Raw genomic sequence first — 27,550 nt, 5'->3', positions numbered from 1 at the left:
TTCTGGGGCCTCAGAGCAGGAGTGGAAAAACTGACAGTTCCTAATGGCTGAAGTGGTTGTGGTCCCTTAGGTGGACAGGGAGGGCAGGCTGGCAGACACCAGTCTTGGCTGTGGACTTGGCCTGTGAGAGAGGGGGCTGGCAGGATGCCAATTCTCTCTGTGGTTGCTGTGAGCCACAGTCATCCTTGGCCTGGTCCCACCCTTGGGAAAGAAAGGGCCCCTCTGTCCAGAGGCCCCTGCAACGTGCTAAGCATCCAGACATAGCAAGGAGCCTACAGGGTGTGGGGTCTCCATTGCAGGATCCTGCTTGTTGTCTGTTTCCGGCAGGCAGGGTGCACAATAGGGTCTCTAAGGACTGCTTCCCGCCACTGGCCCCATTGTTGCTGTCCATGCCTTCTTCCTCAGCCTCTCAGCCACATAAAGCGGTAGCAAGTTTCTGGACAAAGCTCAGAGCCCCGAGGCTGACAGCCCCTGGGCAGATCCCTCTCACCTCACCCCCTTCAGTTCCTGGGAAAGAGCTCAGGGAACCCCTAGACTGAGCCCCAGAAATGGCTTTCCATTCTTGCCTCTCCTCACTAGGGAAGGGGTCAGGGGTGGCGTGAAGGCCAGAGGCCCTGCTGAGGCTAAATGGATCTCTCATCTTTCAGGCAAGAAACAGGCTGGGAGAGGATCAAGGCTCTGCAGGGCCCACAAATCCTTGTTCCAGAATGAGCTGACAAAGGTGCCCTATGTATGGGTACCCAGTGGGTCACTCCTGTGTCCACCCAGGAATCCCCATGGGACAGCCTGTCTTTTTTTTTTTTCCCTCCCAATTTTTATTTTTTTTTATTAGCACAGTTCACAGTACTTTGTGATCATATGACTTGTGGGGAATTGGTACAACCATATAACTCAATTCTTTTATCCCTCCATACCCTCCATCTCTTGGTCCTCAGGGTCAGGCTGTTTTAAACCACATGGGAGGGGTGTGATCCTTTACTTAGATCACTTGCTCACTGGGATGCTGACAAGAATGGTGGGCCCTGGGCTCAATCTTCAGTACCCTCCCCGCCAAAAAGGTGTGGATGAACTTAAAGGCTGGGGTTACAAAAGTGGCCCGGGGTCAGGGAGTGGTGGTGCACACCTGTAATCCCAACACTCTAGAGGGTGAGGTTGGAGGATTGCTTTGAATTTGAGGCCAGCCTGGGCTACACAGAGTTCAAGGTCAGCCTAAACTACATAGTGAGACCCTATATCAAGAAACAAAAACCATGGGGCAGGGATTTAGCTCTGTGGTGCCACAGCCTGCCTTGCAAGCGCAAGGACCTAAGTTTGATCCCTGGTACAACCCCCCCCCCCAAAAAAAACACAAAAAACAAGACAAAGTGACCTGGAGACCATGTGTAGGCCAACAATGACACCTCCAGGTGCATGGAAACTCCCACAGGTAGACTCCCTTGGCTGTAGAGTGACCAAAGTCCAAGGACCAGAGTTTGGTGTGAATGTGAGTGGTTAGGTACATTGTTGAGGGCCTTTTAGGTGCCAGGGACTGCTCTGGGACTGGGAGTAATGCAAGGAGCAAAGAATGGGTATCTAAACCCTCCCTGCTTAGAGCTCAGTAAGCACCCTTCCTTTCTTGGGGTAGCCCAGTTACAGGCCCTGAGGAGGCTGGGGACTCTGAGCTGGGTGGGCCAGACCTCCTCCTTTCTCAGGTAGAGGCTTTCTGGCTGCCCTGAGGAGGCTTTCCTGTTGTCCCAAGACACTGGTTCTTCAGCTGGCTTAGGCTAGAGTCAATGTGTGAGGGACTCTGCATTTGGAGGATGGGCTGGTGGTCTTGGGCATACCTACTTTGTCTGGAAGTAGTCTCTCATTTTTGGTACCGAGTAGTCTCATTTTTGCTGAGATTCCGGACTAGGGCCATGGACAGCTGAGAAGCCAGGGCCTGGTGTGTGCACCAACAAGCCTCTGCCATTGACGGGCATTTGGCCTTAACATGGGGTGAGGTTGACCCAAGCTACCTGACCTGAGGTTTTTCTTCCCCTTGCCTCCACCCTAGTTTTACCAGGAGCTCCTCAATTTTTTGTTTTCTGAAGGAGGGCGATGTGCCCCTCTCCTGAAGATGCCTTCCAACCCGCGCTGGGCCAGCTGCCAGAGGCCCGGCCTCTCATATCCGGCTCTCCTCCCACCACACTCACTAGAGAGCCAACATCTGTCTTCTCACCCACTAAGTCTTTGTCAAGCCCCTCCTCTTTCAGATCCCTCCCCCACGCACATCCCCCGTTTCCCATCTAACTGTCCTAGCTGTGGGAGAGAAGCCAAAGCCTGTTGGGGGGTGGCTCTGGCCCGCTTCTAGTGTGACCCGGCCTCCCTGACAGTCACTCGGGAGCCTGGCTATGGCCCAGGGCCTGCAGGGTTGGGCGCTTTCCCTGTCCCTCGGGACCCTGTTTCTGCTGGCTCCTGTGTATCCCATCCCTCGCGATAGGGTGTGCGTTCCACAAAGTTGGGGACTCGACCTCCTCCCAGGGTCCCTGCAACACAAGTCCCAAGGAGCCACCCGCCGAGAGGATCACCAAAGGCCAAACCCCACCGGCTCCGAGCGGAGTCTGACGGCAGCGCAGGCTGACTAGGGCACCGCTGGTCGGAACCTGGGGTGGGGGTGGGGCCTGGGTGGAGACCGGCGGAGCGAAACGCGCGACGGACCAGGAGCGCGGGACGGGCCCTGTACAACTTCCGGTATCTCGCCACCGCCTCCGCCCCATCTGGTGTTGCCACCACGGTCCCTGGTAGGCGCGGGGTGGACAGGGTAGGGAGGGAGGCACCCTCCAGTTCCAAGCTGAGAGCCAGGGAGGAACATTGGGCGGGACGACCCTGAGCTGCAAGTGCACCCATGGAGCACGACGACCCAGCCGAAGCATTGACGGAGCTGCGTGAACGGCGGCTGAGCGCGCTGGAGCTGCTTCAGGTTGCTGCTGGATCGGGACTAGCCGCCTATGCTGTGTGGGCGGTACTGCTTCAGCCTGGTTTCCGCCGGGTGCCGCTGCGGCTGCAGGTGCCGGATGGGCTGGCCGGACCAGTAATAGTGAGAGGCCTGGCTTGGTGGGTGTAGCCCCAGCTGGGTAGGGCCAGAAAAGAGCAGGGCCAAAGCGGTGTAAAACCTGGGCTGTAACTGAGTCTGTGGGCGGGACGCACAGAGGTGCGGGATCTCCCGGGTGCGTTGGAGCCCAGATGTGAGGTGAGCTCCTAGTCTGTTGGTACCTGGTGTAAGTGTGGCACGCAGGAAACTGGATGCCCAGGAGGCAAGTCCCCTATTCCCCAGTAATTTGGAGAGGACATGTGAGGGGCTCGAGTGGCACAAGGGCTCTGACCTCAGCCCGCCCACTTCCTTGTCCAGGTGCCCTACATAGGTGCGAGCACCCAGCAAGTTGAGCATGTGATATCGCTGCTTCGAGGCCGCCCGGGAAAAACAGTGGATCTGGGTTCTGGCGATGGCAGAATTGTAAGGCCAGTGTGTGCGAGTGTGTGCGTCTGTTGACTGTCTCTCTGTCCCCACTCCCACATCCCGGTCCCCATTTCGGTTCCTGCAGGTACTGGCGGCCCACAGGTGTGGGCTCCGTCCTGCTGTGGGGTACGAGCTGAACCCGTGGCTCGTTGGGCTCTCGAGGCTGCATGCCTGGAGGGCTGGCTGCATGCACAGCGTCTGCTATCTCCGGGAGGATCTTTGGAAGGTAACCTAAATCCCTCAGATCCCACACTTGGTCTCCAAGCCTCTGCTTTTAGCTTGGCCACCTGCTCACAACCCCAGGTGCTTCCGGCAGCAGGGTGGGTTGGGGGCCAGGACTCAGAAACTGCAAGGACCTCCTGCCCGCCAGCCCTCTTCCTCTGTGAGGTGACTGCCTCCTCCTACAGGTCAGCCTGAGGGACTGCTACAATGTGTCTGTGTTCCTGGCCCCCAGTGTGGTAGGTCTGGGGTCTGCTGCTCCACTGGGAGGCTGGGCCACAACCTGGGTATTTCCAAGGGGTGGGGGGCTGGGGATGGGTGCTGGGTCTGCTGTCCCTGCACCCACTTCTCTACTGCTTTTTCTAACAGCTCCCGTTCTTGGAAGATAAGCTGCAAGCTGAGCTGCCCACAGGGGCCCGTGTGGTATCTGGGCGCTTTCCCCTCCCCACCTGGCAGCCTGTGGCTGTGGTGGGTGAAGGCCTTGATCGAGTCTGGGCTTATGACATCCAGGGTGATGGGCCACCTCTGTCTTCTTGGGAGGTACCTGTCAAAGCCACCCCAGGATCCAGCTCTACCTCAGTCCTTAAGGCTCCCATTTCCCAAGCTAGCTGACCAGACACAATAAAGACTCCATGGGTCTCAGGCTGATTTCTTTCATAGAGAGCTGGGGGGAGGGATTTCTCTATTAGGTGAGGCTGGGGTTTGGAGAGGGCTCCATGCTGGCTGTCCAGGGGTCTCTTCAGAAGAAGGCCTTGTGGCTTAGCGGCTGTGGGTCCTTGAATGCTGGGGCTTGGCTGCAGTTGGGAACCCCACTTTCCAGGGGTCCCCTGCACCCACCAGCTTCCTCAGCCTCAGGACTTCCTGCTTATACCTGCTCGAAGGGGCCATCTGAAGTCACCTGCCTAGCTAGGGATTGTCTTTCCTCCCACCCAGGCCAGGGCCATCAGGTGACCTAGCCAACCTGCCAAGGTGCTGGTCCACATACTCCTGAAGCTCAGAAAGCCGCTCTTCAGCCTCAGAGGCCCTGACCAACAGTTGTGCTCGTTCACGTTCCAGCTCTGCCTGGTAGGGAATATGAGCCATGAGCCAGGGCAGAGTGTGAGGAGGGCCCCCATCAGGCCTTGCCCACTACCTGGGTGCCTTGGGAGAAGTCTTGGAGCTTCTGGCAGATCTGGACCCAGGATGCATTATTTAGAAGCCTGTGAAGGAGAAGGGGCTCTTCAAGGGCTGGTGTAGTAGCTGCTGGAGTGAGTTTGGGCCAGCCCTGCCCAGGCCTTGAACATCTGTGCATGGAGGGCCTGCTGGCTGGCTCAAACAACCCCAGTCTACAGAGATGCTACCTACAAACACATACCAGGTGTTTGTGTCCCTAAACCCTGGAAGGTGCTCCCTCAAGACCTCTGCCCACTGTACAGCTGGGAAGGTGGACACCCAAAAGCAAGAACTGGCCAGGTCACCAGGCAGCCAGCTCCTACCCTATCTTCATCTCGGGATACCCCAGGTCTTAGCTGAAATGGCCCTTAGTGGGCTCTCCTGACTCCCCATTCAAGATTGACCCCTCTCCTGGCAAGGCCCCTTTTTACTGACTAGACTCAGCACAGCGGCCACTTCATTTTTCTGTGATTATCAGTGTCCCCCACATAAACCCAGAGATCCCAGGCCAGGGACAGCCCATTTGGTTTACTGCAGTGACCAGAGCCCCATCTGGCAGCAAGGGTTGCTGGAATGGTATGAGGCTCTGGTGTTTTGCTCTCTGCTTTTCCCTTTCCGGACCCACCTTCCCCAATCCCAAATGAGGGCACTCACTGTGGCTCTGCCGCACTCCCCTGGGAGGCTTCACCAGGTCCCTTCTGTGAGTACAAAAACAGTGTCTCAAGCCTGCTGTGCTGCAAAGGTTTGAGGTGGGGATCCTTCAGTTGGCTGAGCAGGGCAGGCTGCTCAGAGGTCCTGGGGCTGGGCTTTGCTGAGCTTGAGACAGTGAGCTCTGGGGCTCTATGCCCCACAGTGGTGTGGGGTAGCAGAAAGGGAGCCTGGAGTTTCTGGAAATGGATTTCCAGCCTTACCTCATCTTTCTGCAGGTGACTGAGCTCAGTGGCCAGGTGCACGGGCAGTGGCTCCAAGTCAGTAGCTGCAGCAAAGGTAGCCTTGAGGGTTCCGGGTGCCATGTTGGGGTCCACCAATGCCTGGGGCTGCTCCCGCTGCCTACTAAGTCACACTCTGGGTCACGCAGGGCCATCCCACCCCAGGTGCCCAGGTCAGGGCAGGACCCACCTGCAAGTGACCAGCAGCTCCTCATGCCTACAGCTCAGATCTGCCAGACGCTTGCGGTAGACCCGAGCAGCCCGTGCCAGCTGTTGCTCACGGCTACGGTGCGCTGCCCGGATGTTCTCCAGAGTGGTGTCCAGAAATGTCTGAAGGGCTGCTTGGCCTGCACCATCGGCATATTTCTGGAGGAGGCGAGGTGTGCTGGAGGTGAGCAGGGCAGGGCTTGGTTGGCCCTAGCCTCAGACCCTTGGGGTCCCCTGAAGCTGTCTAGGAGGCTTGGGTTCCCCAGGACTCAGAGGCCTCAGCTCACCCATCCCAGGGTCAGGGCCTAGGGCTAGGTGCTTACCACCACTTCTTGGGCACAGTGCTGCAGCTGGATGGCATACTCTTCATTCATCTTCTTCAGCTGCAGCTGCAACTGGGCATTTTCAGCCTCAGATTGGCAGAGGCGGCCCTTGCAGGTGGACAGCACCTGGTGTGCAGAAGGGACTTTTGCTGAACTTGTAGGGCCCCCACCTGTGGATCTTAAAGGTTGTAGGATGGGATAGGGCCTCACCACAGATTGTGTAGCCAATTGCTGCCTGGCTGCCCTGGCATCCTCTTCGGCTCTCTGCAGCTGCTGGCCCAGGGCTGCCCTGCTGACACAGTATGAGGTCAGCTGGACCAGGGTGAGGGCACCCCTCAGCCCCTTGGGAATGCTGCTCTGAGCAGTGCTGTGCTGGGCTCTCCCAGTCCCAGGCGAAGAAACCACTCACATCCGTGTCTCTAGTGCCTGCTGCTGGGCTTTGTGACGCTCCAGCACCTGCTTCACTTCTCCCTGCAGCTGTTCCCAGCCTCCCAGCAGCTGTGAGGTGCACAAGGGCTGGATGCAAGAGACCCCAGCTCCAAGATCCCTGTATGGCCCCCATCATCACCCAAGGTTGGGAGAACCCCAGGCAGGACCCCAAGGTAGGTAGCTGCCTGCTCATGTTGCATCTGGCTTCAATTGCTCAGGCTCAGGGGTCAGCATGCCTTTGAACTAGAGGGCAGGGACCGCTGAGGAGTGAGCACACAGGTTCCACCTCACTGTGCCCTATGGAGGCTCCTACCCACCCAGCCAGCCCAACTCTGTGTGCTCATGGTAACCTGGAGTCTGCGGTGACCAGCGTATCCAGGTGCCTTGGCTTCCTGACTGAACTCTTGTGCCAGTGCCTGGTGGTGAGCTGGGTTGGCCTCCACTGGGGCTGTGCGCCCTGCCCTGGCACGGTCTCCATGTAGCTCCAGGTCTAGCACCCGGCTCTCCAGGTGAAGGACCTGTGGGCAATTCTGGTGAGCAGGTGCACTTGTCTATGGGGCTGCCTGGAACAGGTAAATATTAGCTGGGCACACCCAGGGATAGAGCACACATGCTTGCTTGTATGTGCATGCTTGTGTGTGCACCCTTATGCACCTGGACACCTGTGGCACTTGCCCTAGTATACATCCTGTGCACTCAGGCTCACACCTGTGGGCTCCTACAGCTACTCACCTCCTTCTTCAGCTCGAAAACTTCAGCCTCGTGCTGCTCCTGCAGGCGATGGGTTGTGATCTGGAGGTCGACCAGCTCCTTAGAGATCTGTGTGTAGCCAGGGTGAGAGTGCTGCCTGTGGGACCCTGTGGGTGACCAGTTTGGCCATCATCCTGGGGGCCCCAAACTCACCTGTAGCCGCTGCTCCTCACTCAGCTCCAGATCTGACAGGAACTCTGACTCTAGATTGGTGGCCCAGGCTGGATCACCCTCAGGGAGCAGGGAGCAGGGCTTTGCTGGCAGCCAGTCCTTAACTCGTGGTACAACCTGGGAAGGCACCACCACACTGCCCGGGGGGGTCCCAGGTCTGAGCTGTGGACCCCACTCTCACAGAGTCATCAGCCCTGCCAAGCTGGGGCAACCTTTTCCTTGGCTAGAATCAGACCCAGGAGTCAGGTACGTGCACCCGTCCTGGCCTCTGGGAAAGGACGGACCCCTGATCCTAGGGTGGCAGCAGAGTCCTGGGGGGACTCACATTCTCTGTGGCCTGAGGGAGGGCCCCTGGCCTGCGGCCTTGAGCTGCTGTACCCTCCATATTGAACAGGAACTCAGAGGCCTCTTGCAAACTCAGTGCTTTGACCCTGCCCTAGCTTGCCCTGCCTGGTGGTTGTTGCTCTGCGCTGTGCAACGTTACCAAGGCCTCTGTTGGTTTTAGGGACTCCCGGGCCCGCCCACAGGGCCTGGCAGTTTAGTAGTGGGCAGGTTGGGGAACTCTCAGCTCTTGCCATATATGGTGCCCCTCCTTCCTGGTTACCTTTGCTCACCTGGGAAGTGCAAATAAAACCAGGCTGCTGAGCTAAAGCTGCTGCTGTTGATACTGTTTTCCTGTGCCAGCTTCCCTATCCTATCATGTGGATTCACACACTCATTAGACACCTTGTGTGTACCTCCTGGTTCTGCCTGAACTTGGGATAGGCAGGTAAACAAGGTGGTCAGCCCTCCCCAACTCAGCCTGAGAGACGAGGCGCAGATGTCCCAGCCAGAGGACAGGGCCCCAGAAAGCCTGGTTCAGCCCGGATGCCCTGAGGGCTTCCCAGAAGTGCCCAGAGTCCAGCGCCAGGTCAAAACGTGCGCTCCTGTCCGCGCAGGCGAGGTCCGTCAGCCGCCCGAGGCCCCGCCTCTATCCATCAGTCTGTTGAGTGCCTTCTAGGTTGTCCTTGCAGGTGTGAGGGGACGGCGAGAATAGGCTGTCCCGGGTCTAGGGTCCCCAGGTAGCGGTTGGGCGGGACCTGCGGAAGAGGCATGGCCTGTTGGCACTGAGGGTGTGGCCTGGAGGGAAACTACGCTGCACGGCTTGAGGGCGTGGCTCACGGGGTGACAGTGCGTCTTGAGGGGAGAGGCCTGTAGTAGAGGAGTGACCTGCCAGGACTAGGGGCGGGCCCTGGGAAAAAAAGGCGCAGGGCAGTCTGGGAACGTGGCTCGCTGAGGCAACGGGCGGGGCTGCATCCCTTGCAAAGGCCTGCTTGCACCAGGAATGAATTTCATGCGGGCCAACTGGTTAGCTTCCGGAGCAGAAAGCAGGGCTCTGCTTTCACACTGGGTGTGTGTGCGCAGGTGTGCTGATCCTGCCTCGCACAGCACAGAAGTACTCAGTAGCCTGGGGGCCTCTTTTGGAGGAGGCATGGGCAGCTGAGTTTTTCGACCATGAAGGTCAAGGTCATCCCTGTGCTTGAGGACAACTACATGTACCTGGTCATACAGGAGCACAAGAGGGAAACTGTGGCAGTGAATGTGGCCTTGGCCAAGAGGGTGAGGGCCAGCTCTGGGCCGCAGGGGGCACCACTGCACACCCCCCCTGATGGGTTTTCAGCCACCCTAGCTGGAGTAGACCAGGCCTCGTCTCTAATTTGGCATTTAGGGGCCGGGGATTTACCTCAGTGGTTCTGGCGCCTGCCTTGCAAGGCCAAGGTCCCGAGTTAGATCCCTGGTACCAAAAAAAATCTCTAATTTGGCATTTAAGGTTTCTTGGAGCTACCCTGAAGTTGGGGCCATCTTTGGTGTCCCCACATGTGTGGTGCATCCAGTAGCTGTCAGATGCCTCCCTCACTCCATGATGCCTTGGGTTAAGGTTAGGGTCCTGGCACTTTGGTATGGAAAGGGTCAACGGACCCACTGAAGCTCCATCCCTTCCAGTTGCTGGAGATTGCAGGCTGGGACGGGGTGTCTGACTGCTGTGCTGACCACCTACCACCACTGGTGAGCTTGAGCAGTGGGTAGAGGATTCTTCTTCTACACTGCACGCCCTGATCTGGTGCCTCCTGTTGGTCCCTAGGGACCATGTGTGTGGAAATGAGCTGACACAGCTGCAGCCAGGGCTGGCAGTGATGGGTGCGGATGAGTGCATCTCTGTACTGACTTGAAAGCTGGCACAGGGTGAGGAGCTGCGGGTGAGCTATGCTCAGGAGGACTGGGAAGGTTCAGCTGCCCAGCCCCTTCACAGTCCGCTTCCTCTCTGCTGCAGTTTGGGGCCATATATTTCCAATGCCCACTGACTCCCGGCCACACCTTTGGTCACATGAGCTACTTCTTGTGGGAGGATGAGTGTCTGGACCCACCTGCCCTCTTCTCAGGTACAGCAACCCATCCCAGTACTGTGGCCCAACCCCCAGTTTCTCTGACCCACGCTCCTCCAGGGGACATGTTGTCAGTGGCTGGCACCTGGAGGGCAGCACTCAGCAAATGTTTCAGAGCCTGGCTGAGACCCTGGGTACCCTCCCCCCGCAGATGGTGAGCCAGCCTTGGCACTCCCTGTGGCTCCAGACCTGTGCTTCCTCTGGAATGACCCAAATGCTCTGCACTGCCCTGCCCTAGACCAGGGATCTGAGTACCTTCCTGGCCTCTACTTCTTGGGGTAGCGCTGGGCACCCACTGAGCATTCTCTTCTAGAAGGTATTCTGTGGCCATGAGCACACACTAAGCAACCTCAAGTTTGCACATAAAGTAGAACCCTGCAGTGACCACCTAAGAGCCAAGCTGTCCTGGGCCCAGGTAGGCCACTCCTTGTCTACTGTTGGGAGGGCAATAGAGTAGGGGAAAGATAGGCAGTGTCCCCCTGGAGTTTGGGTGCAGGGACTTAAGACAGCTCCTGAGTCAGCATGACTGATTTCAGGAAAACAGCTGACATGGAATGTGCTATTCTGCTATGGCTCCCCCTGTGACCCGATCCAAGCAGCTTGGGCTGTCAGAAAATTGTGACAAGGGCCTGTGGTCATTGCAGAAAAGGGATGAGGATGACATGACCACTGTATCCTCAACCTTGGGAGAGGAGTTCCTATATAATCCCTTCCTGAGGGCAGGATGAGTAGAGCCCCTTTCTGGGCTTTCTAGTGGAGGAGGTGGGGAGCCCAGCCAGGATCACTGTGGCAGCCTTGGGCCTGGGGGCTCCCTGTGGAGTAGGCTGACAAGGGCTACCTGGGGGCCTTGCCTCCTGGACAGTCATTTGAATAGTTAGAATGAGTCTAGAGACTGTTTATTGGGCTAAGTGTGCCTGGCACCAAGGAAAGCCCTGTTAAGTGCTTTTCCATCGTTTGCTGCTCTGCCCATCCCTACCCCCATACTCATGGGCAGTGGGCCAGACCACTGGCCCCCCCTAGTGTGATACCCCCCCCCCCCAGGAGCCGGTGCCAGAGTTCACAGGCTGAACAGCCCCTGCTGAGGTCCTGGAGGTGCTGTGGGGAGCGAGCAGCCTTCCAGCATGCTGCTGAGCCCCTGCAACCACAGGCACCGGCTCTCCTTGCACTGCAGTGGGAGCTCCTAGGTGAAACTGGGCAGAAATGAGCCACAAAGGGAGCCTGCTTGCCTTGTGGCCCTCTGACTGACTGGATCCACTTGAGGATGGCTTCTGGAACCCTCCTGAGGTCCTGCCCAGTTGGCCACCCAGTCTTGGAGGAGCAGCAAGTGGTACTCACCACCTGTCATTTATAGGGGTATAGGCAAGATCTCTGTGGGGCTTCATGGGGCTGAGAAGGGCCATCACCCAGGACTTTGAACCCTGAATAAAGCCCTGAAAGGCCTTTCTCAGTGCTGTACATACTCTTGAAAAGCCAACTGTTTCCAGTTGTTGGACATGTCCCTTTATTAAAAGTGAAGCTTGGTAGGACACAGGCCTAGGGGACCCAGCATTGAGGTGTGATGCTTACCCCAAAGACATGGGGCCCTGTCCTAGGCCCACAGCTTCACAACAGATACCACACTTCCAGGGCCCCGGGCTCCTTTTCCTGCCAGCCAGTCCCTCTGTAGGGCTGTTGTTGGACCTACTCAGCAGGTCAGCCCTGTCATCTGCTTTCTGCACCGAGCTTCAGGAGGTCAGTCTAGAAACTAGGCAGGAAGCTCCCCAGGAGTGACTGCAACAGCCACAGGCAGGAAGGGCAAAGATGGTGCTCAGGGACCTGGCTGAGGTTCCAGAACCCTAGAGGACCTTCAGCCTCCTTGGCTACTTCACTCCCATCTGGCAGGGCCAGGGAAAAGTCTGGAGGTATGCAGGCCAGCACTGGCCAGGTCCTGGAGATAGCCAGTGTCCTGTTTCAGTCCCCGTGGCCCATCTCAAAGTCTGGGGAGAGCCCTGGTGTCTATGGCTCTGCTGGTCCTGTGAGCTCCAGCAGAACCCCAGCCTCCTACCACCGGATACTGAGGCCCGAGCTGGCCTTCTCGACAGCATGGTACTGTGTATGCAGCAGATGCCTGGCCTGCTCTGAGCCCTCACCCTGCAGCCAGTGTTGGTACAGCTCCCAGATCCCAGGGGCATCCTCAGGTGCCTCTTCCCTGATAATGCTGTACAGTCTCTCCACCTGCTGGAGAAGCTCCCTGCCCGGTACATCTGGGGCCTTGAGCTGACCTCCACCATTCAAGCAGCCTGTGGCAGAGCAGATAGTATTGGCATGGTGTTAGAAGGGTGCAAGGCAGAGGGTCCAGCACACGTCCCCTTCCCACTACTCTACCCCCAAACCCCACTGGCAAATCACTATCCAAACGGTCCTAGCACCCTGAGAGGACCTACCTGAAGGGCAGGCCATGACCTCCACATAGTGATAGGGGCAGCGGCCCCGCTTGAGCTTCTGTACCAAGTTCTGGATGTTTCGGAAGCCGTAGGCCATGGCGAAGCGCAGCAGCACCTGGCCCTCCCTCTCCAGGGTCACCTCCTGGAAGTCCTTATTCCTGGAAATAAGACTCACTGTGTATATCACACAATGGCAAGCTCCTACTTGAGCAGGGGGAGGCCTGCTGGACCTGAGGGCATGGCCAGGTGGCTCCCATCCTCTCCCTCTCCTGACAGGGGAGGGACAACCCCAGCCTGCTTCCTTGTCTGTAAGATGGGATTCCTTTCCTAAAGATGGCTTTGAGGCACAAAGTCCAGCCCTCCTACCCAAATGCAGGCAGCTCCCCAGCACACATACAGACTGTGCCAGGTACCCTACTACCCTTGTGCATACTGGCTTCTCTGGTCAGGGTCTCTGCTGCGGGGGAAACAGGCCTCAGTTCACATTGCTGAGCCAGCAAGGAGGGCCCTGTCAGTGCCCAGGGCTCTAAGGCCCTCCACCAAGCCCACCAGAGCAAGAGGACCCAGGGGCCTGGTGCTGACCTAGGGAGCCACACAGCTGCCCTGCCCAGCCTTCCAACCCATCCCACTGACCTCAGGGGTCTGTAGGTGACCTCAGCCACATGGATTCCGAAGAGCTCTTGGGCCGCGTGTCGGAAGACATGCTCCAGGTAGCCTCCTGAGCCCCCACCCCGATGGCCAGTGAGCTCCTCGGCAGACATGCTGCTGGTCCTGGGGGAGGGGCTGGTCAGTGAGGATGAAGGCAGGGCCTCAGCACAACTACAGGCTCCTCAGTTTAAGCCATTTGCTTTTCTAAGTGGGGAATAAGTCAGACACAAAGAACCCTGGTGGCCTTGGTGTATCTGAGACACAGCTGTGCTGCTCTGGCTTCTTGGGGAGCTCAGACCTCCACAAGGCTGGGCTCCACTGATGACATGAGCTCAGGTCCTCCTGCACCCAAAGACAGGCCACAGGGAAGAAAGAGGGCACTGTCCCATCCCACAGGTCACATCTGAAGCCAAAATCACGGTTCCCGGCTCCCTTCACCGACTCACAGGCTGTCCAGAGGGGCTGACTCCAGCTCTGCCAGTGACACCCCCTCCTCCTCCAGCAGCCTGAAGACTTCCCCTGCAATGGACACAGCATGGGCTCAGGCTGGGTCTTGGCTTCCAGGTATCTGCATCCCTGGCAGTCTGCAGTCTGGCCCTAGAGGCTCCCTGGCATCCACCCAGTTGGTGGTGGGAGAACAACCCCCACCTGTGAAGACCCTCGGTAGGACCACCTTGTCCCTGACCTGGGGCAATGGGAAGGTAAGCCAGGGCCAATGTGCTGGTCCCATGCTGGCTATCCAACCTCCTAGGCAGTCTATCTTCCTGTCTTGTTACTAGCTGGGGTGCAGTTCAACTCAGTCACAGGGTGAAGATGTGAGCCAAAGGGCTGACCCTGAAATTCTCGCCTGTCCTCCCAGAGACTCACTGTGGAGCCAACAAGGAGGTGCTACTTGGGGCTCCCATGGCCGAGGCCCCTGCAGGGTGAGCTGAGAATGCTCCCAACCTCTGGCCAGAGAAAGAGATGGGAAGTGCAGAGGCAAGCCCCCCACCTTCCACTGAGCTATGGCAGAGCCTGTGGGCAAGTGCCAGGCAGGGCCTCAAGGTGACCTCACCTGTTGTGAGGACACAGTCAACATCGCGAGTCTGGTACTCCTGGTTGAAGAAGTCAGATCTGGAAGCTTCTAGCTTTTTGTCATAGCAGGGCATCACTGTGATGTGGTAGATCTTGTCAGGGGTCAGGTGCTACAAAGGGAATACAGAAACATGAGTCCCACCTGACTCCATCTCAAATGTGACAGAAGCATGACTGTGGACACAGTCACCAAGGGCTGCTGGCCAGCATGTGACCATGAGCCACACAGCATTTCCCAGCAGCCTTTCTGACAATTCAGTGGATGTGTCAGTAAACACCATAGGCTCCAGCCACTGCCAGGTTATGTCCCTAATATGCAGGGAGGGCTCTCCCTACCCTTGCACTACTGGGATTAGCAGGAAGCAGCAGGTCATGGTGCAAATGAGGACAACCAAGGGAGTCTGGCTGAGTTCACAGGGAGGGAACATGGCAAGAGTGAAGTTAGTGTGTGTGGTTGAGGTTAGTGCAGTCAGTCCCTCCCCTGTTCCCAGAGGCAGGAGCTCCTCACTTATGCAGCTTCTGACCTGGTTGGCTTTAGCCATTGCTTCCAGATCCTGTGGCTGGCTACCTCTGGGCAAATGACAAGTACCTTTCTGTCAGAGCTGGGCCCCCTGGTGACCAGCAGAAGACAAACAGCTTTGGCAGCGGTAGGCTGGCTGAACAGGAATGAGAGCGAGGCCAGGCTGGCTCTGGAGGAAGTGTCCACCAAGATCTGTGTGACCCCAAACACCTCCAGAAGGTGCTTTGGCCATAAGCAAGGGCTCTGACATCCCACAGCTGCACAGCAATGGGCTGGCACGGCCACCTGTGGCTCATGGCTCACAGCTGGCCATGCCCCAGTGTGATGCCTGAGGATGGCCCAAAGCTGTTACCTGCTGCTGGGCAAAGAAGTCCTTGATCAGGGCGCCCATGACCTGCTGTGGGGACCTGGCTGTGCTGATGTAGGGAAGAATGAAGCTGCCGTGGGTCTTCTCAGCATAGCAGATCCAGCCTGAGCCAACAGGAATACATGTCTTGGTAAGGGCACAGGGCAGGCATGGGGGCGGTGCACAGACAGCCTCTCCACGTAGCATGACATGACATTCTGGGGGTGGACCAACTCATACAAAAAATTGCAGTGGCATTAAAAACCATTCCCATTCTGTCACCACCACCAGCACGTGGAGTGTCAGTATCCAGGTGATTGCCAAAGGGAGCTGGTGGCTGCAGGTGACTTCTAGGCCCCACGGTGCCTCCTCCTCCAACAACCTAATGGTGCCGATACTTCTAACCTGCTTTTGCCTCCTCCCACCATCCTTCCTGCTTTCCCATGACAAGCTGTTGGTATCATGTCAAATTTTAACCTCCCTTGAACTTGAATCTCACGCTGTCTGTACATCCATGAGCACACCTGGACAGGCGGAAGCTAGCACAGGCAAGGCTTTTCTGGAGTCAGTCTGTCCTCGGAATCGCTGCACGAATTCTCGCTGGCTTTCAATGAGGCTGAAGTTTCTGGAGAAGGTGGTATCAAAGACGAAGTGTGCCCCTAGAAGGCAATGGAAGGCACACATATGCTTGACCTCAGCCATGGCCAGAACTGACATCACAGTGGCCTTTCCTGTGCTGATGACAGCAGCAGCAGCAGCATTGATGCCTCATACACACATACACCCCTCAAGCAGGGATTTGCCCTTCAGCAGCCCCTCAGATGTTTCCATGGCAGCCCAGGAAGCAGTTTTGTTTTTGTTTTTGTTTTTTGTTTTTTTAGTACTGGGGATTGAACTCAGGTCCTTGCGCTTGCGCAGCAGGCAGCGAAACCACTGAGCTAAATCCCCGGCCCAGCACAGTTTTATATATCAGTTTGTGCCATGTGGACAGCCCAAGTGCTGGGGTGGGGGTGGGGGGGCACCTGCTTCCCACAAGGCATCAACCCTACTGTAGTGAATTCCTGTAATTTTGTTGTCTCAATATCCATTTTGAGTATTGCTTAGCTCTCATACCAGAGGGAGAGCTCAGTCCCCTGGACATAGTTTCCTGTTCTCCACCTGCTTTCAGCTACTTAGTGTGGGACTTCCAGAGGTCTGCCTCATACAACTACCTCCTAGTAACCACATTGCCCACAGGACAACCACCCATACCCGCCTGGTATAGGCTGTGTAACGAGCTGCAGAGAACATTTCTCAGCAGAGTTTCTGTGGAACTTGTGCTTGTGTGCCCTAAATCCGGCAACCAAAACTCCCTGCAGGAAACCTGTTTGGACTCCAGAAAAGGACTGGCCTCTTGACTTGCTGAATCCTCCCTGCCTTGGACCTGGGAAGAAAAAATCTTTGAATTTGTTTCCTATGGTGGTGGGGTGCTGAACTTTAATCCTCTGTCAGAACTAGGGGCTGCCCCAGGTTGGAATTCCTGGACAATGGGGACTCAAGGTCCCAGCACCAGAGTGATGGCTGGCAGCACAACCCAGATACAGGTCAGATGGGAGCCACAGGGCATCTACCAAGTTACTCTGGATATAGGTGGAGAACTAAGCATCAGTCTGCCTGTCAGGTGAAAGGAGCATCCCATGAACGGGATAAAAGGCCCATACCCAGCCTCCTTTTGTTTCCAGTTAGGGCAGGAGAGTGCCAGCAGCTCTGATATTGAAACCCCAATTTAGTTGGGGGCACTTCAAACATCCAAGTTCTACCCAAGCCCAGCTCCTGGCCCAGAATCCAACCAAAGTTGACTCAAACCTGAAACCAACACAGACCTGGAAAATGTGCCTTAAAAACAGTAACTAAAAAAAATATGGGCTCAGGGAAAATGCAAAAGTAGAATTCAGGTGGCTTCTTTTCTATTTTTGTGTTTGTTTTGAGACAGGGTGTTGCTATGTAGTTCAGGGTGGCCTTGAACTCACTGTGATCCTCCTGTCTCATCCTCCTAAGTGCTGAGAGTGTAGGCATGCACCACCACACCCAGCTCAGATGGCTCCTCTTTTTTTTTTTTTTGGTTACTGGGGATCGAACATGGGTCCCTGCGCTTGCAAGGCAGGCAGCAGGACCACTGAGCTAAATACCCAGCCCTCAGATGGCTCCTCTTTAAGGCACTGCTCTCAACTGTGAAAGTACAACTTCAATCTGGAGTCAGATTCAGAATAGTGTTTAAATTCAGAGTTGAGCAGCTTGTGACTCAGAGGTGGGAAGAGCCCCTAACACCAGACACCCTCCAGTTTTGGAGCTGTAGTGCTCACCCACGGTTCTGTGCCTACCTATTTTTTTGAAGAATGAAGTTAGTTTTCTGGCAGTGTCTGTAGGACTCAGCTGGAACCGTGCAGCCAGTGATGCCCTGGACTGGGGTGAGACTGAAAGGACAACCAGCTGTTGCTGATCCGGTGGCACTGTCTGCAAAGCAGAGGAGACAAGTTGCTTACTCCACAGGTTCTATGCAGATTCCTGGTTGACCAACTTGGTGCAGCCAGATGTCATTGGTCTGGAGAGAATGTGTAGCCCCATCAAGGTCTGTCACTGGTATATACTTAAAACCTGAAGTTTAGGGCCTGGCACTTTCAATATCAGACAACACCAACAAGTAAGTCACCAAGAGCCCACAAGAAAACTCAGACCTGGGAGTCACCAGAAGACAAGACGAGCAGCATTGAAGTAGCTGTCCCCAATGAATCGCACTGGAGGGTGCTGCGGTCAATCACCAGGTACCTTATTGGCATCTAGAACTTTTCGCAGCTCCTCATGGCTCTGCTGGGTGATGAGCACAGTTTCTGCTGAGGTGACACAGCCACTGCATGCCAGGCAGTCATTCAGTGAGACTTTGGCCTTCTCGAGCCTCCTGGTCCCACCGTCCTGCAGGGGAGGGAGGACACAGACCAAGGGTCCCTCTGAAGGAACAAGGACTCCACAGGACCCTTTACCCTTCCATTCATAAGTAACACCCCTGACACACCCTACCGAGGTCCCGAGTCGTGCGGAACATGCCACAAATCAGCCCGCGCCCTGGCAACAATCCACTGGACCCCCCCCGCAGCCCCGCTCCTCTGTACAGCCACCTGGATCCACACTACAAAGACGCAGAGGACACCAGACCATGGTACTGAGTCCTGCTGCTCCTGGCCCAGATGTAGGGGCTTCTGAGCCGCCGTCCCACTGCTCCTGGTCCAGAGGAAGGGGCTTCCCAGTCACCATCCCTCCCGCTGCTCCCAGCCCAGAGGAAAGGGCTTTTGGGCCACCATCCCTACCACTGCTCCTAGCCCCTGTCCCACCTCTCCCAGCTCAGAGGAGGTAATCCGTGCAGGTGCTAACAGCCCCCCACCCCAGTCTAAATGAGAAAACATGTAAATAAGTCTCAAAACCAGACTTCCAGATCACCTAAAGCAACCCCAAAGGGAAATGAGATGGGACACTCTGATACTCAACCACCTGGACCCACTGAACTGGCAACAAAAGGGGATCTGGAAAAAATAAAATCAGAAATAATTTCTCAGATAACAGGAGAAATTGTGCCCCTAGTGCAAGACATGATTAATAAATCTAAAGAGGAGCTCAGGAACATGATGGAATCCCAACATAAGAAACAAATGGAATCCATAAAACAGATGCAAATAGATTTCCAGGACATGAAAAACTCCACTGAAAGTCTACACAGCAGAATGAGCCAATGTGAAGAGAGAATTTCAGATATAGAAGATAAGACTGCAATTAGTGACCAGGAAAAGAAAAATTGCTTCAAAATTATAAGGGGACATGAGAAATCAATCCAGCAGCTGCTAGATGATGCAAAGAAGAATAACATAAGACTGATTGGGCTCAATGCAGAAACAGGAGAGAGTGCAGATGACATAAAAAATCTCTTCACAGAAATAATGGCAGAAAACTTCCCAAACAGGGGAAAAGAGCTTGACATACAGATAAGTGAGGCATATAGGACTCCAAATAGCCTTGATCAAAAAAAATCTACACATAGGCATATAATTGTTAGCATTCCAGAAACCCAACAGAAGAACAAAGTTCTACAAGCAGTTAGAGAAAAGAAACAAATCACATACAAAGGAAAGCCCATCAGAATCACAGCAGACTTCTCAACACAAACCATCAAGGCAAGAAGAGCTTGGAGTGACATATTCCAAGACCTAAAAGAAAACAGCCTCCAACCAAGAATGATGTACCCTGCAAAACTATCTTTCAAAATGGATGGAGAAATAAGAGACTTTCATGACAAAGAGCACCTTAGGAACTTCGTGAATACCAAACCAGCACTCCAAAGAATTTTACATAATATCCTAGGAACAGACATTGAGGATCACAACCCCAGGAAGCAAAGCAGAATGAACTCATCTGGCATGACAAGAAATTAAATGTAAAGGGGGAGAACCCAACAAAAAGAAAAAGTCATGGCAATGACAAGTCAATACGTTTCAGTTATAACCATCAATGTTAATGGTCTCAATTCACCAATCAAAAGAAATAGACTGGCAGAATGGGTCAAGAAGCAAAATCCAACAATATGCTGCATACAAGAAACACACTTAATTCAAAAGGAAACTCATAGACTGAAAGTTAAAGGGTGGAAAACAATACTCCATGTGACAGGAACCCAAAAAAAAGCAGGAGTAGCTATCCTCTTTGCAGATCAAGTAGATTTCAAACCAACACTGATTAAGAGAGACAAAGAAGGACACTACATCCTTGTAAAGGGAAGAATCCAAGAGGAAGAGATGACAATCATAAATATCTATGCACCAAACACTAGTGCGCCCAACTATATAAAACAAATACTAATGGACATGAAAAGTCATATATGCACTAATACAATTGTAGTGGGGGACCTCAACACCCCAGTGTCACAAATAAATAGATCAACTAGACAAAAAATAAGTAATGAAATACTAGAACTCAATCGAACTCTTGAACAAATGAACTTAACAGATGTTTACAGAGTCTTCCACCACACAAAATCAGAATACACATTCTTCTCAGCTGCACATGGGTCATTCTTCAAAGTAGACCACACACTCACACATAGAACATGTTTAAGTAAGTGCAAAGGAATTGAAGTAATCCCCTGTATATTATCAGACCATAGTGTGATGAAACTGGAGATCCATAGCAAAAGAAACTCAAAAAATTTCATAAACATGTGGAAATTGAACAACACACTTCTGAATAACCAATGGGTCACAGAGGAAATTAAAGAAGAAATCAGACAGTTCCTTCAATTAAATGACAGTCTTCTGAGGGAAATTCATAGCAGTGAATATGCGTATTAGGAAAACAGAACGAGCCCAATTAAACAACCTGATGCTGAACCTCAAGCTTCTAGAAAAAGAAGAGCAGGACAACCCCAAAGCTCATACAAGGGAGGAAATTATAAAGATCAGAGGAGAAATCAATGCAATGGAGACTAAGAGAATGATACAAAAAAATCAATGAAGCCAAGAGTTGGTTTTTTGAAAGAATCAACAAAATTGACAAAACCTTAGCCAATCTTGTCAGAAAAAGGAAAGAAAAGGCCCAAATCCATGCAATTAGGAATGAAAAGGGTGAAATTACAAAAGACCCAGCAGAAATCCAGAGGATCATCAATACCTACTTCCAGAACCTACACGCCAATAAGATGGACAACACAGAGGAAATGGACAGATTCCTAGATACATATGAATTACCAAAGTTGAACGAAGAAGACCTAAAAATTCTGAACAACCCAATATCAACCAATGAAATTGAAAATGTAATTAAAAACTTATCAACTAAGAAAAGCCCAGGCCCTGATGGCTTCACTGCCAAATTCTACAAGACATTTAGAGAGGAACTGCTGCCACTACTGTTTAAACTCTTCAATGAAATTGAAAGGGAAGCAATACTCCCAAATTCATTCCTGGAAGCAAGCATCACCTTGATTCCCAAATCAGAGAAAGACCCAACTGAAAAAGAGAACTACAGGCCAATCTCACTAATGAACATAGATGCAAAAATCCTTAATAAGATAATGGCAAACAGAATGCAGAAGATCATCAAAAAGATCATACACCCTGATCAAATGGGATTCATTCCAGGGATGCAGGGATGGTTCAATACACGAAAATCAATCAATGTAATACACTATATCAATAGAGCCAAGGACAGAAACCATATGATTATCTCCATAGACGCAGAAAAAGCATTTGACAAAATCCAACATGCATTTATGATAAAAACCCTACAAAAAATTGGAATAGATGGTCTCTACCTCAAACTGATAGAAGCCATCTATGAAAAACCAACAGCCAATATCATACTAAATGGTCAAAAACTGAAATCCTTCACACTAAAATCAGGAACAAGACAAGGATGTCCACTCTCACCACTCTTGTTCAATATAGTTCTGGAAACATTAGCCACGGCAATTAGACAAGAGAAAGAAAGAAAAGGAATAAAGATAGGAAATGAAGTCAAATTATCATTATTTGCAGATGACATGATACTCCATATGGAAGACCCCAAGAACTCCACCAAAAGTCTTCTGGACTTAATAACCAAATTCAGTCAAGTAGCTGGTTACAAGGTCAACACATAAAAATCAATAGCTTTCCTCTACACAAATGACAGACTCACTGAGATAGAAATAGGGCAAATAATTCCTTTCACAATAGCATCTAAAAAATTGAAATACCTAGGAATCAACCTAATGAAAGAAATCAAAGACCTCTTCTCTGAAAACTATGGCATTCTGAAAAGAGAGATTGAAGATGATATCAGAAAATGGACAGACATCCCCTGTTCCTGGGTAGGAAGGATTAATATAGTGAAAATGGCCATACTTCCAAAACTGCTATATAGATTTAATGGAATTCCAATTGAGATCCCAGCAGCATACTTCATGGACCTTGAGAAAACAATCCAAAAATTCATTTGGAACAAGAAGAGACCCAGAATAGCAAAAGCAATTCTAGGTAACAGAGACATGGCAGGGGGTATCACAATCCCCAACCTGCAACTATACTACAAAGCTACTGTGATAAATACAGCATGGTACCGGCAAAGAAACAGACCTGAGGACCAGTGGAACAGATTAGAAGATGCAGAAACAACGCCAGACACACTCAGCCATCTCATCTTCGATAAAGGAGCCAAACACCCTCACTGGAGGAAAGATAGCCTCTTTAATAAATGGTGCTGGAAAAATTGGGCTTCAGCTTGCCACAGATGAAAACTAGACATATATCTCTCACCATGCACTAAACTAAAATCAAAATGGATTAAAGATCTAAATATTAAAATAGAAACTCTAAACGAGTTGGAACAGAGGTTAGGTAGAACCCTTGAAGACATCGGTGTAGGAAAAGATTTTATAAACAAAACCTCAGTTGCCCGTGAACTAGTACAAACAATCAACAAGTGGGATCTCTTCTTATTAAAAGGCTTCTGCACAGCAAGAGAAACCACCAGCAGTGTGAAGAGACAACCCACAATGTGGGAAAAAATCTTCACCTGCTCTTCCTCAGACAAAGGTCTACTATCTTGAATCTATAAAGAAATTAAAAAGATCAGACCTCCCAAATTTAAAGACCCAATCCGAAAATGGGCATCTGAAATGAATAGACATTTCTCAGACAAAGAAGTAGAAATAGCAAATAAATACATGAAAAAATGTTCAACATCACTGGTCATTTGAAAGAGGCAAATGAAAACAATGCTGAGATTCCACTTCACTCCAGAAAGAATGGCTGCTATCATGAAATCAACCAATAACAAATGCTGGCGGGGCTGTGGGGAAAGAGGAACCCTGCTCCACTGCTGGTGGGAGTGTAGTCTGGTGCAAGCACTGTGGAAATCAGTATGGAGATATCTCAAAGAACTAGGACTGGAAGTCCCATTTGACCCCACTATTCCACTGCTGGGGATCTTCCCCAAAGAATTAAAAGAATCATACCACAGTGATATATGTGTGCCCATGTTCATAGCAGCACAGTTTGTAATAGCTAAAACTTGGAAACAGCCCAAATGCCCATCAACTGGAGAGTGGATAAAGAAAATGTCGTTTTTTAAAAATAAAATGGAGTACTACTCAGCCATAAAAAATGAGAAATTAGAGACATTTATAGCTAAGTGGATGCACATTGAGGCCATACTCTTAAGTGAAATAAACAGGACACACATGTATAAATAGCAAATAGTTTCTCTGGTGTGAGAAACTGAAAGTGTAAATAAGGACTAAATGTATAATAGGTAATGTGAAATAGGAAGAAAAGGGGCAAAGGGGAAGGAAGTGGGAGGGCTAGGGGAAAGGATAGAAGGGAATGGGATTAATATGAGAAAATGGAAAAATAGGAACAAAATCTTTGTAAATAGGGAGGACTGGAGGGGTTGAAGGGAGGGCTGGGCAAGGGTGTAAAATAAGAACGAAGAGAAACTATGTAAAGGTGCAAATTTCCAATGATGAAGGTCATTATATTGTATACCTAAAATGTACCAATGATTAGAATGAATAATCGATAATGTAAAATAGGAAGAAAAGGTCCAAAGGGGTAGGGGTAGTGGGAGGGGAAGGGGAAAGGAAAGAAGGGAAAGGAAAAATGATGAGAAACGGAAAAAATGGAAATAAAGTCTTTGTAAATAGGGAAAGGTGGAGGGCGTGAAGGGAGGGCTAGGAATGGGGAAAAAATAAGAGCCAAGATGCATTATGTAAAGGTACAATTCCCAGTGAGAAATGTAATTGTGTTGTATACCTACAATGTACCAATAAAAGAATTAAAAAAAAAAAAAAAAGATGTACATAAGTAACACTCCTGACAACCAATATGGGGGCTGGCTGGGCTTATATGGTGTTCAGTTTCTTAAAAACTAAATACCTATTGCATAAATGCTCATACATATCCTAAATCTTCATACTGACATCTAATTCTAACTTGGCTGATACATCAGAATTGCATGAATGAGGCCTGGTTGCATTAAGTCAGCACAGAAACAGAGAGAGGACCTGCCCCCCTAAGGAGTCCTGGAGGGGTTGTTGTTTCCCAAGCTGCACACAGGCTGTGGATCCTGAAATTCAAGTGGGAGGAGGGGCTGCAGGACAACCCTCAGTGGCTTTTCTTATGCGAAATGATCTTAGCTTGAATATCTCACTTTCTCTACAAACACAGGAATGGTCTGAGCCAGGGCCAGCAGAGCTGCTGGGGCCCAGCATGCAACTTAGAGAAAAGATGCTGGGCTGGAAGTCTCTTCAACTGGTTCTCTGCTAGGCCTGTGCAGGACACCAATGGGCCTGGGTTATGATGCTGTGTGGAGTGAAGCTGCTGTGTTCTTCATCAGCCGCTACCCCAATGGACAGCATTACCTCTTGTGCCCCAGCACCTTCCCTGAATCCCTTCATTTGTAGGACACCTCCTGATACCAAGTTCTCCTGCTGCACCAGACTCTGGCAGGTGCCATGGTATGCTACAGGGCCACATTCCTGGACTGGCTCTTCCTGTGACTGCTCAATCCTACTGTTTGTCCTTCACAGAGATCTCAAACTATGGACTACCCTGAGGTTCCTACCCTACTCACGATGGATTGCTAGACCAGGCTCCCAGGGTGGGGCTAGGTAGGACATTATTTCTCAGCACAGCAATGTACGGGACTTCGAAGATGTTCTCTAAAGTCCAAATGGTGAATTTTAACATCATCACATCAGGATCTTACTGACTCTTAACCAGAGAGGAAGTGGGTGTGCTCCAAGAATGAGGGGCTGGAACCAGAAAGTCTTACACAACTAGAACTGAGATGAGACCTACCATCTCTGCAAAAGAGCCCCTCTGAGAAAAAGCCAAACATGCTACTCGGCCTACATGACCCATTCACTCTCCCCAGACACCCTGGCCCTGGCTCCCACAATGGTCAGTCAATTTGACCAGTGAGAAAGGACTGGTGAGATGTGGAAAGTCTCAAGGTCGTCATGTTCATGACTGGATTAGGCAGATAAGGTGTGTTTCAGGCCCTCCCAGCTGGACCGTGGTGAAGCCTCTTGTGTCTTACTTGATCAACTTGAAAGTAGCTCCCATCATCTTCAATCTGAATCTTGGCCACAGTGCTTCCTGGCCTCTTATCCACCTTCACAGGCTTGATGCAATCCTACATGGGAAAGAGACCCCAAAGCAGACCCTGTGAAGGAGCAGAGGCTTTTAAGGAAGCCAGGCCTCAAGATTGGCTGGCCACATGGCATGGCACTCGGCCCTGAGTTGCACACTCTAAGATGGAGGCCAGTTCCACCATCTTCTTGCCACTGGAACCATCCCAAACTTCAGCTCTTACCCTGCTCTGCATTGGACACTGATTTCTAACATGAAGGTCACTCACTTTGCAGGTCCAGAACGGCATGAAGGTCAGTGCAAATGGGCCTGTAAACTACACATCAGCAGAAACCACCAACCTGACCTTCATCCTAAGTGCAGATAGCAGCCACCACGTACAGGCCAGTATTAAGGGCTACTGAAAGGAAGCCAAGGGCTGGGCAGGAATGCTTTCTTGGAAGTCTAGAGGTCACCTCCCACCCACTGACCTGAGGAAAGGCACAGCTCTTTCCCCATCTTTTTGAGTTCTCTTTCCTCATTCCACAAGAACCATGATGGCCACTGCCTTCCTGAAAGTAACTAACCCCACTGAGCCCTGGCAGGAGGTGATTCATCCTGCCTGGGTATTGAATCAGTGCTCCTCCTTGTCTGGGTCTCCTTGGCTATGGCCGAACAGAGCCACAGAGAGGGACATCCAGGTGTGACCGGTCCCCTGTAGGAGCAAGCTCTGTCATCCTCTGTGGGGTTAGGTCCAGGTCAACATCACTGAGCAGTTCCTGTCGTGACCCCTGTGGACACCCGCCCCCCCAAATCCAGAGTGCTGGCAGGACATGCCCATAGGTGTGCAGAGGTGGCCAGCTCCACTCCTGCCTTTGCATCCTCAGCAGGATGGCACTAAGGGACAGTGGCTGTGAGGGCAGCACAGTAATTAGCCCCCACGTGTTTCCACTGGGCCATGTGAGCTGACGCGGGCCTGCGATCCCTGAACGCTTCCCGGTCCCCCTGAACACCCTGAGCACAATAACCGGCTTGGGAGACTCGACCCTCTCTGGCCTCAGTTTCCCTGTTGGTAAGAAGGCGGGCGGGCAGACCCCCCGGAGGCCCCGGGTGAGGAGGCCCAAGGGCAGGGGCAAGTTCGGAGAAGAAGCAAGCGAAGGCTGGTTTTCCCCAGCATGGCTGCCCCGGCCGGCCCACCTGAGAGGGCCCGATGAAGTCGTCCAGGTCCGTCAGCTGAAGCGCCCCGCTGAAGAGCGACGCCATGCTGGCCGCACTGCCGCTGGGTATAGGGTGCAGGTGTCGCCAAATAGCGCGAAAGGAAGAGGTTGTTCCGCCACGCTGCCGGAAAGCACTCCGCTCGGCGCATGCCCGTCTTGTTCTAGGACTGATGGAATTGAGTGGTGCGCGCCTTCTGCTGGCGATCTCTAGCACAGCGACTTTTGTGTCCGGGGTCACAGACACTCAAGACCAAACCTTTTTTTTCTGGGCGTGATGCCGCGTGTCTGTTATCCTAGCACTCAAGAGGCTGAGGCAGGAGGATTGCTATGAATTCAAGGCCACCCTGGGCTACATAATGAGTTCAAGGCTAGCCTAAATTGCGCATAGGGAGATCCTGTCTCCAAAAAAAAAGAAAAGAAACGAAAGAAAAAGAGAAAGAGAGAAAGAAAAGGTAGAGCTAGCCATGCATGGTGGCACATGCCTGTAATCCCAGCAATTAGGGAGACTGAGGCAGGAGGATTGCAATTTCAAGCCCAGGGAAAGAAAGGAGTTCTACTTTTTCTTTTTTTATGGTACCGGGGATCGAGCTCAGGACCTTGTGCTTGTGAGGCAGGCAGCGGAACCACTGAGCTAAATCCCCAGCCCTTGGCTGGTTTTATTTATTTTATTTTTGTGGTGCTGGGGATGGAACTGAGGGCTCTGTGAATAGGAGGCAAGTACTCACCACTGAGCTGCACCCCCAGCCCCAGAGCCAGTTTCTGGTTCAGAAAGCAGAACCAGGGCTTTCTGTGCACAGTCTCTACCCACCCATACACAGAAGGTTCTTCTGCTGCTCTGGGCAGGCTCCTCACCCTCCCCACACCCCACCCCGCCACAGTCTCTCATTAATCATTTCTCTGCAGACCCTTGCTGTGGTGCCTCTGGGTCCCTGTGCTCCTATTTTGCGAATTGTTTCATCATCATCATTAGTGAGTATTTACCTTGAGCTTCCCATGTGCAAGTCCCTAAGCTGGATGCTGGGAACACCAGGGTTTACACACGTCAGGGAGCGGGGAGGGAGAACATGAGGGCCACCTGGGGACACTGAACAAGGCTGGCAGAACCTTGGGGCTG

General features: G+C 52.4%; 4 protein-coding genes across 24 annotated transcripts; 2 read left to right on the top strand and 2 right to left on the bottom strand.

The window, feature by feature from the left end:
* The first annotated feature begins 81 nt into the window (after positions 1-81).
* Antkmt (adenine nucleotide translocase lysine methyltransferase) lies at positions 82-4,339 on the top strand. 3 transcript variants are annotated; one of them, XM_087203078.1, is made up of 5 exons: positions 82-2,941; positions 3,371-3,475; positions 3,564-3,704; positions 3,886-3,936; positions 4,067-4,339. In XM_087203078.1, exons 1-5 carry the CDS (start codon positions 2,867-2,869, stop codon positions 4,307-4,309), a joined length of 615 nt encoding a protein of 204 aa, XP_087059204.1. In that variant the 5' UTR covers positions 82-2,866; the 3' UTR covers positions 4,310-4,339. The 3 variants fall into 3 exon arrangements, with proteins under 3 accessions (XP_087059204.1, XP_004873889.1, XP_012924363.1); XM_004873832.4 differs by having other exon boundaries at positions 82-3,028; XM_013068909.3 differs by having other exon boundaries at positions 82-3,058.
* On the bottom strand, positions 4,335-8,122 carry Ccdc78 (coiled-coil domain containing 78). Of its 18 annotated transcripts, none has more exons than XM_087203065.1 (13): positions 7,984-8,122; positions 7,641-7,775; positions 7,470-7,556; positions 7,088-7,267; positions 6,718-6,824; positions 6,519-6,597; positions 6,309-6,434; positions 5,969-6,144; positions 5,761-5,902; positions 5,504-5,583; positions 4,827-4,896; positions 4,659-4,759; positions 4,335-4,568 (listed from the first exon to the last, which is right to left on the bottom strand). In XM_087203065.1, the coding sequence occupies exons 1-13, from the start codon at positions 8,041-8,043 to the stop codon at positions 4,457-4,459; spliced, it is 1,455 nt and encodes a 484-aa protein (XP_087059191.1). In that variant the 5' UTR covers positions 8,044-8,122; the 3' UTR covers positions 4,335-4,456. The 18 variants fall into 18 exon arrangements, with proteins under 18 accessions (XP_087059191.1, XP_021106943.1, XP_021106951.1 ...); XM_021251284.2 differs by having other exon boundaries at positions 4,830-4,896; XM_021251292.2 differs by having other exon boundaries at positions 4,659-4,755; positions 4,830-4,896.
* A 427-nt stretch (positions 8,123-8,549) lies between these two features.
* Positions 8,550-26,584, bottom strand: Ciao3 (cytosolic iron-sulfur assembly component 3). Of its 2 annotated transcripts, XM_087203076.1 has the most exons (12): positions 26,417-26,584; positions 25,188-25,283; positions 17,898-18,041; positions 17,453-17,585; positions 15,617-15,751; positions 15,099-15,217; positions 14,207-14,336; positions 13,599-13,671; positions 13,138-13,275; positions 12,505-12,662; positions 12,211-12,360; positions 8,550-8,737 (listed from the first exon to the last, which is right to left on the bottom strand). In XM_087203076.1, exons 1-12 carry the CDS (start codon positions 26,480-26,482, stop codon positions 8,655-8,657), a joined length of 1,425 nt encoding a protein of 474 aa, XP_087059202.1. In that variant the 5' UTR covers positions 26,483-26,584; the 3' UTR covers positions 8,550-8,654. The 2 variants fall into 2 exon arrangements, with proteins under 2 accessions (XP_087059202.1, XP_004873881.1); XM_004873824.4 differs by lacking the exon at positions 8,550-8,737 and having other exon boundaries at positions 11,559-12,360.
* Positions 8,737-11,440, top strand: Haghl (hydroxyacylglutathione hydrolase like). The gene is given in 10 exon segments (XM_087203079.1): positions 8,737-9,257; positions 9,642-9,670; positions 9,672-9,704; positions 9,781-9,895; positions 9,970-10,153; positions 10,156-10,235; positions 10,395-10,496; positions 10,726-10,809; positions 11,123-11,175; positions 11,177-11,440. Coding segments are annotated over 10 exon segments (894 nt in total). The 5' UTR covers positions 8,737-9,152; the 3' UTR covers positions 11,286-11,440.
* Positions 26,585-27,550: the final 966 nt, after the last annotated feature.

Source organism: Heterocephalus glaber, unplaced genomic scaffold, assembly GCF_053883595.1.
Source record: "Heterocephalus glaber isolate CG9 unplaced genomic scaffold, H.glaber_assembly_v1.0 deba00001781, whole genome shotgun sequence".
NCBI lineage: Eukaryota > Metazoa > Chordata > Mammalia > Rodentia > Bathyergidae > Heterocephalus > Heterocephalus glaber.
The sequence above is the reverse complement of the archived record's forward strand: the minus strand, read 5'-3'. Positions and strand labels throughout refer to the sequence as shown.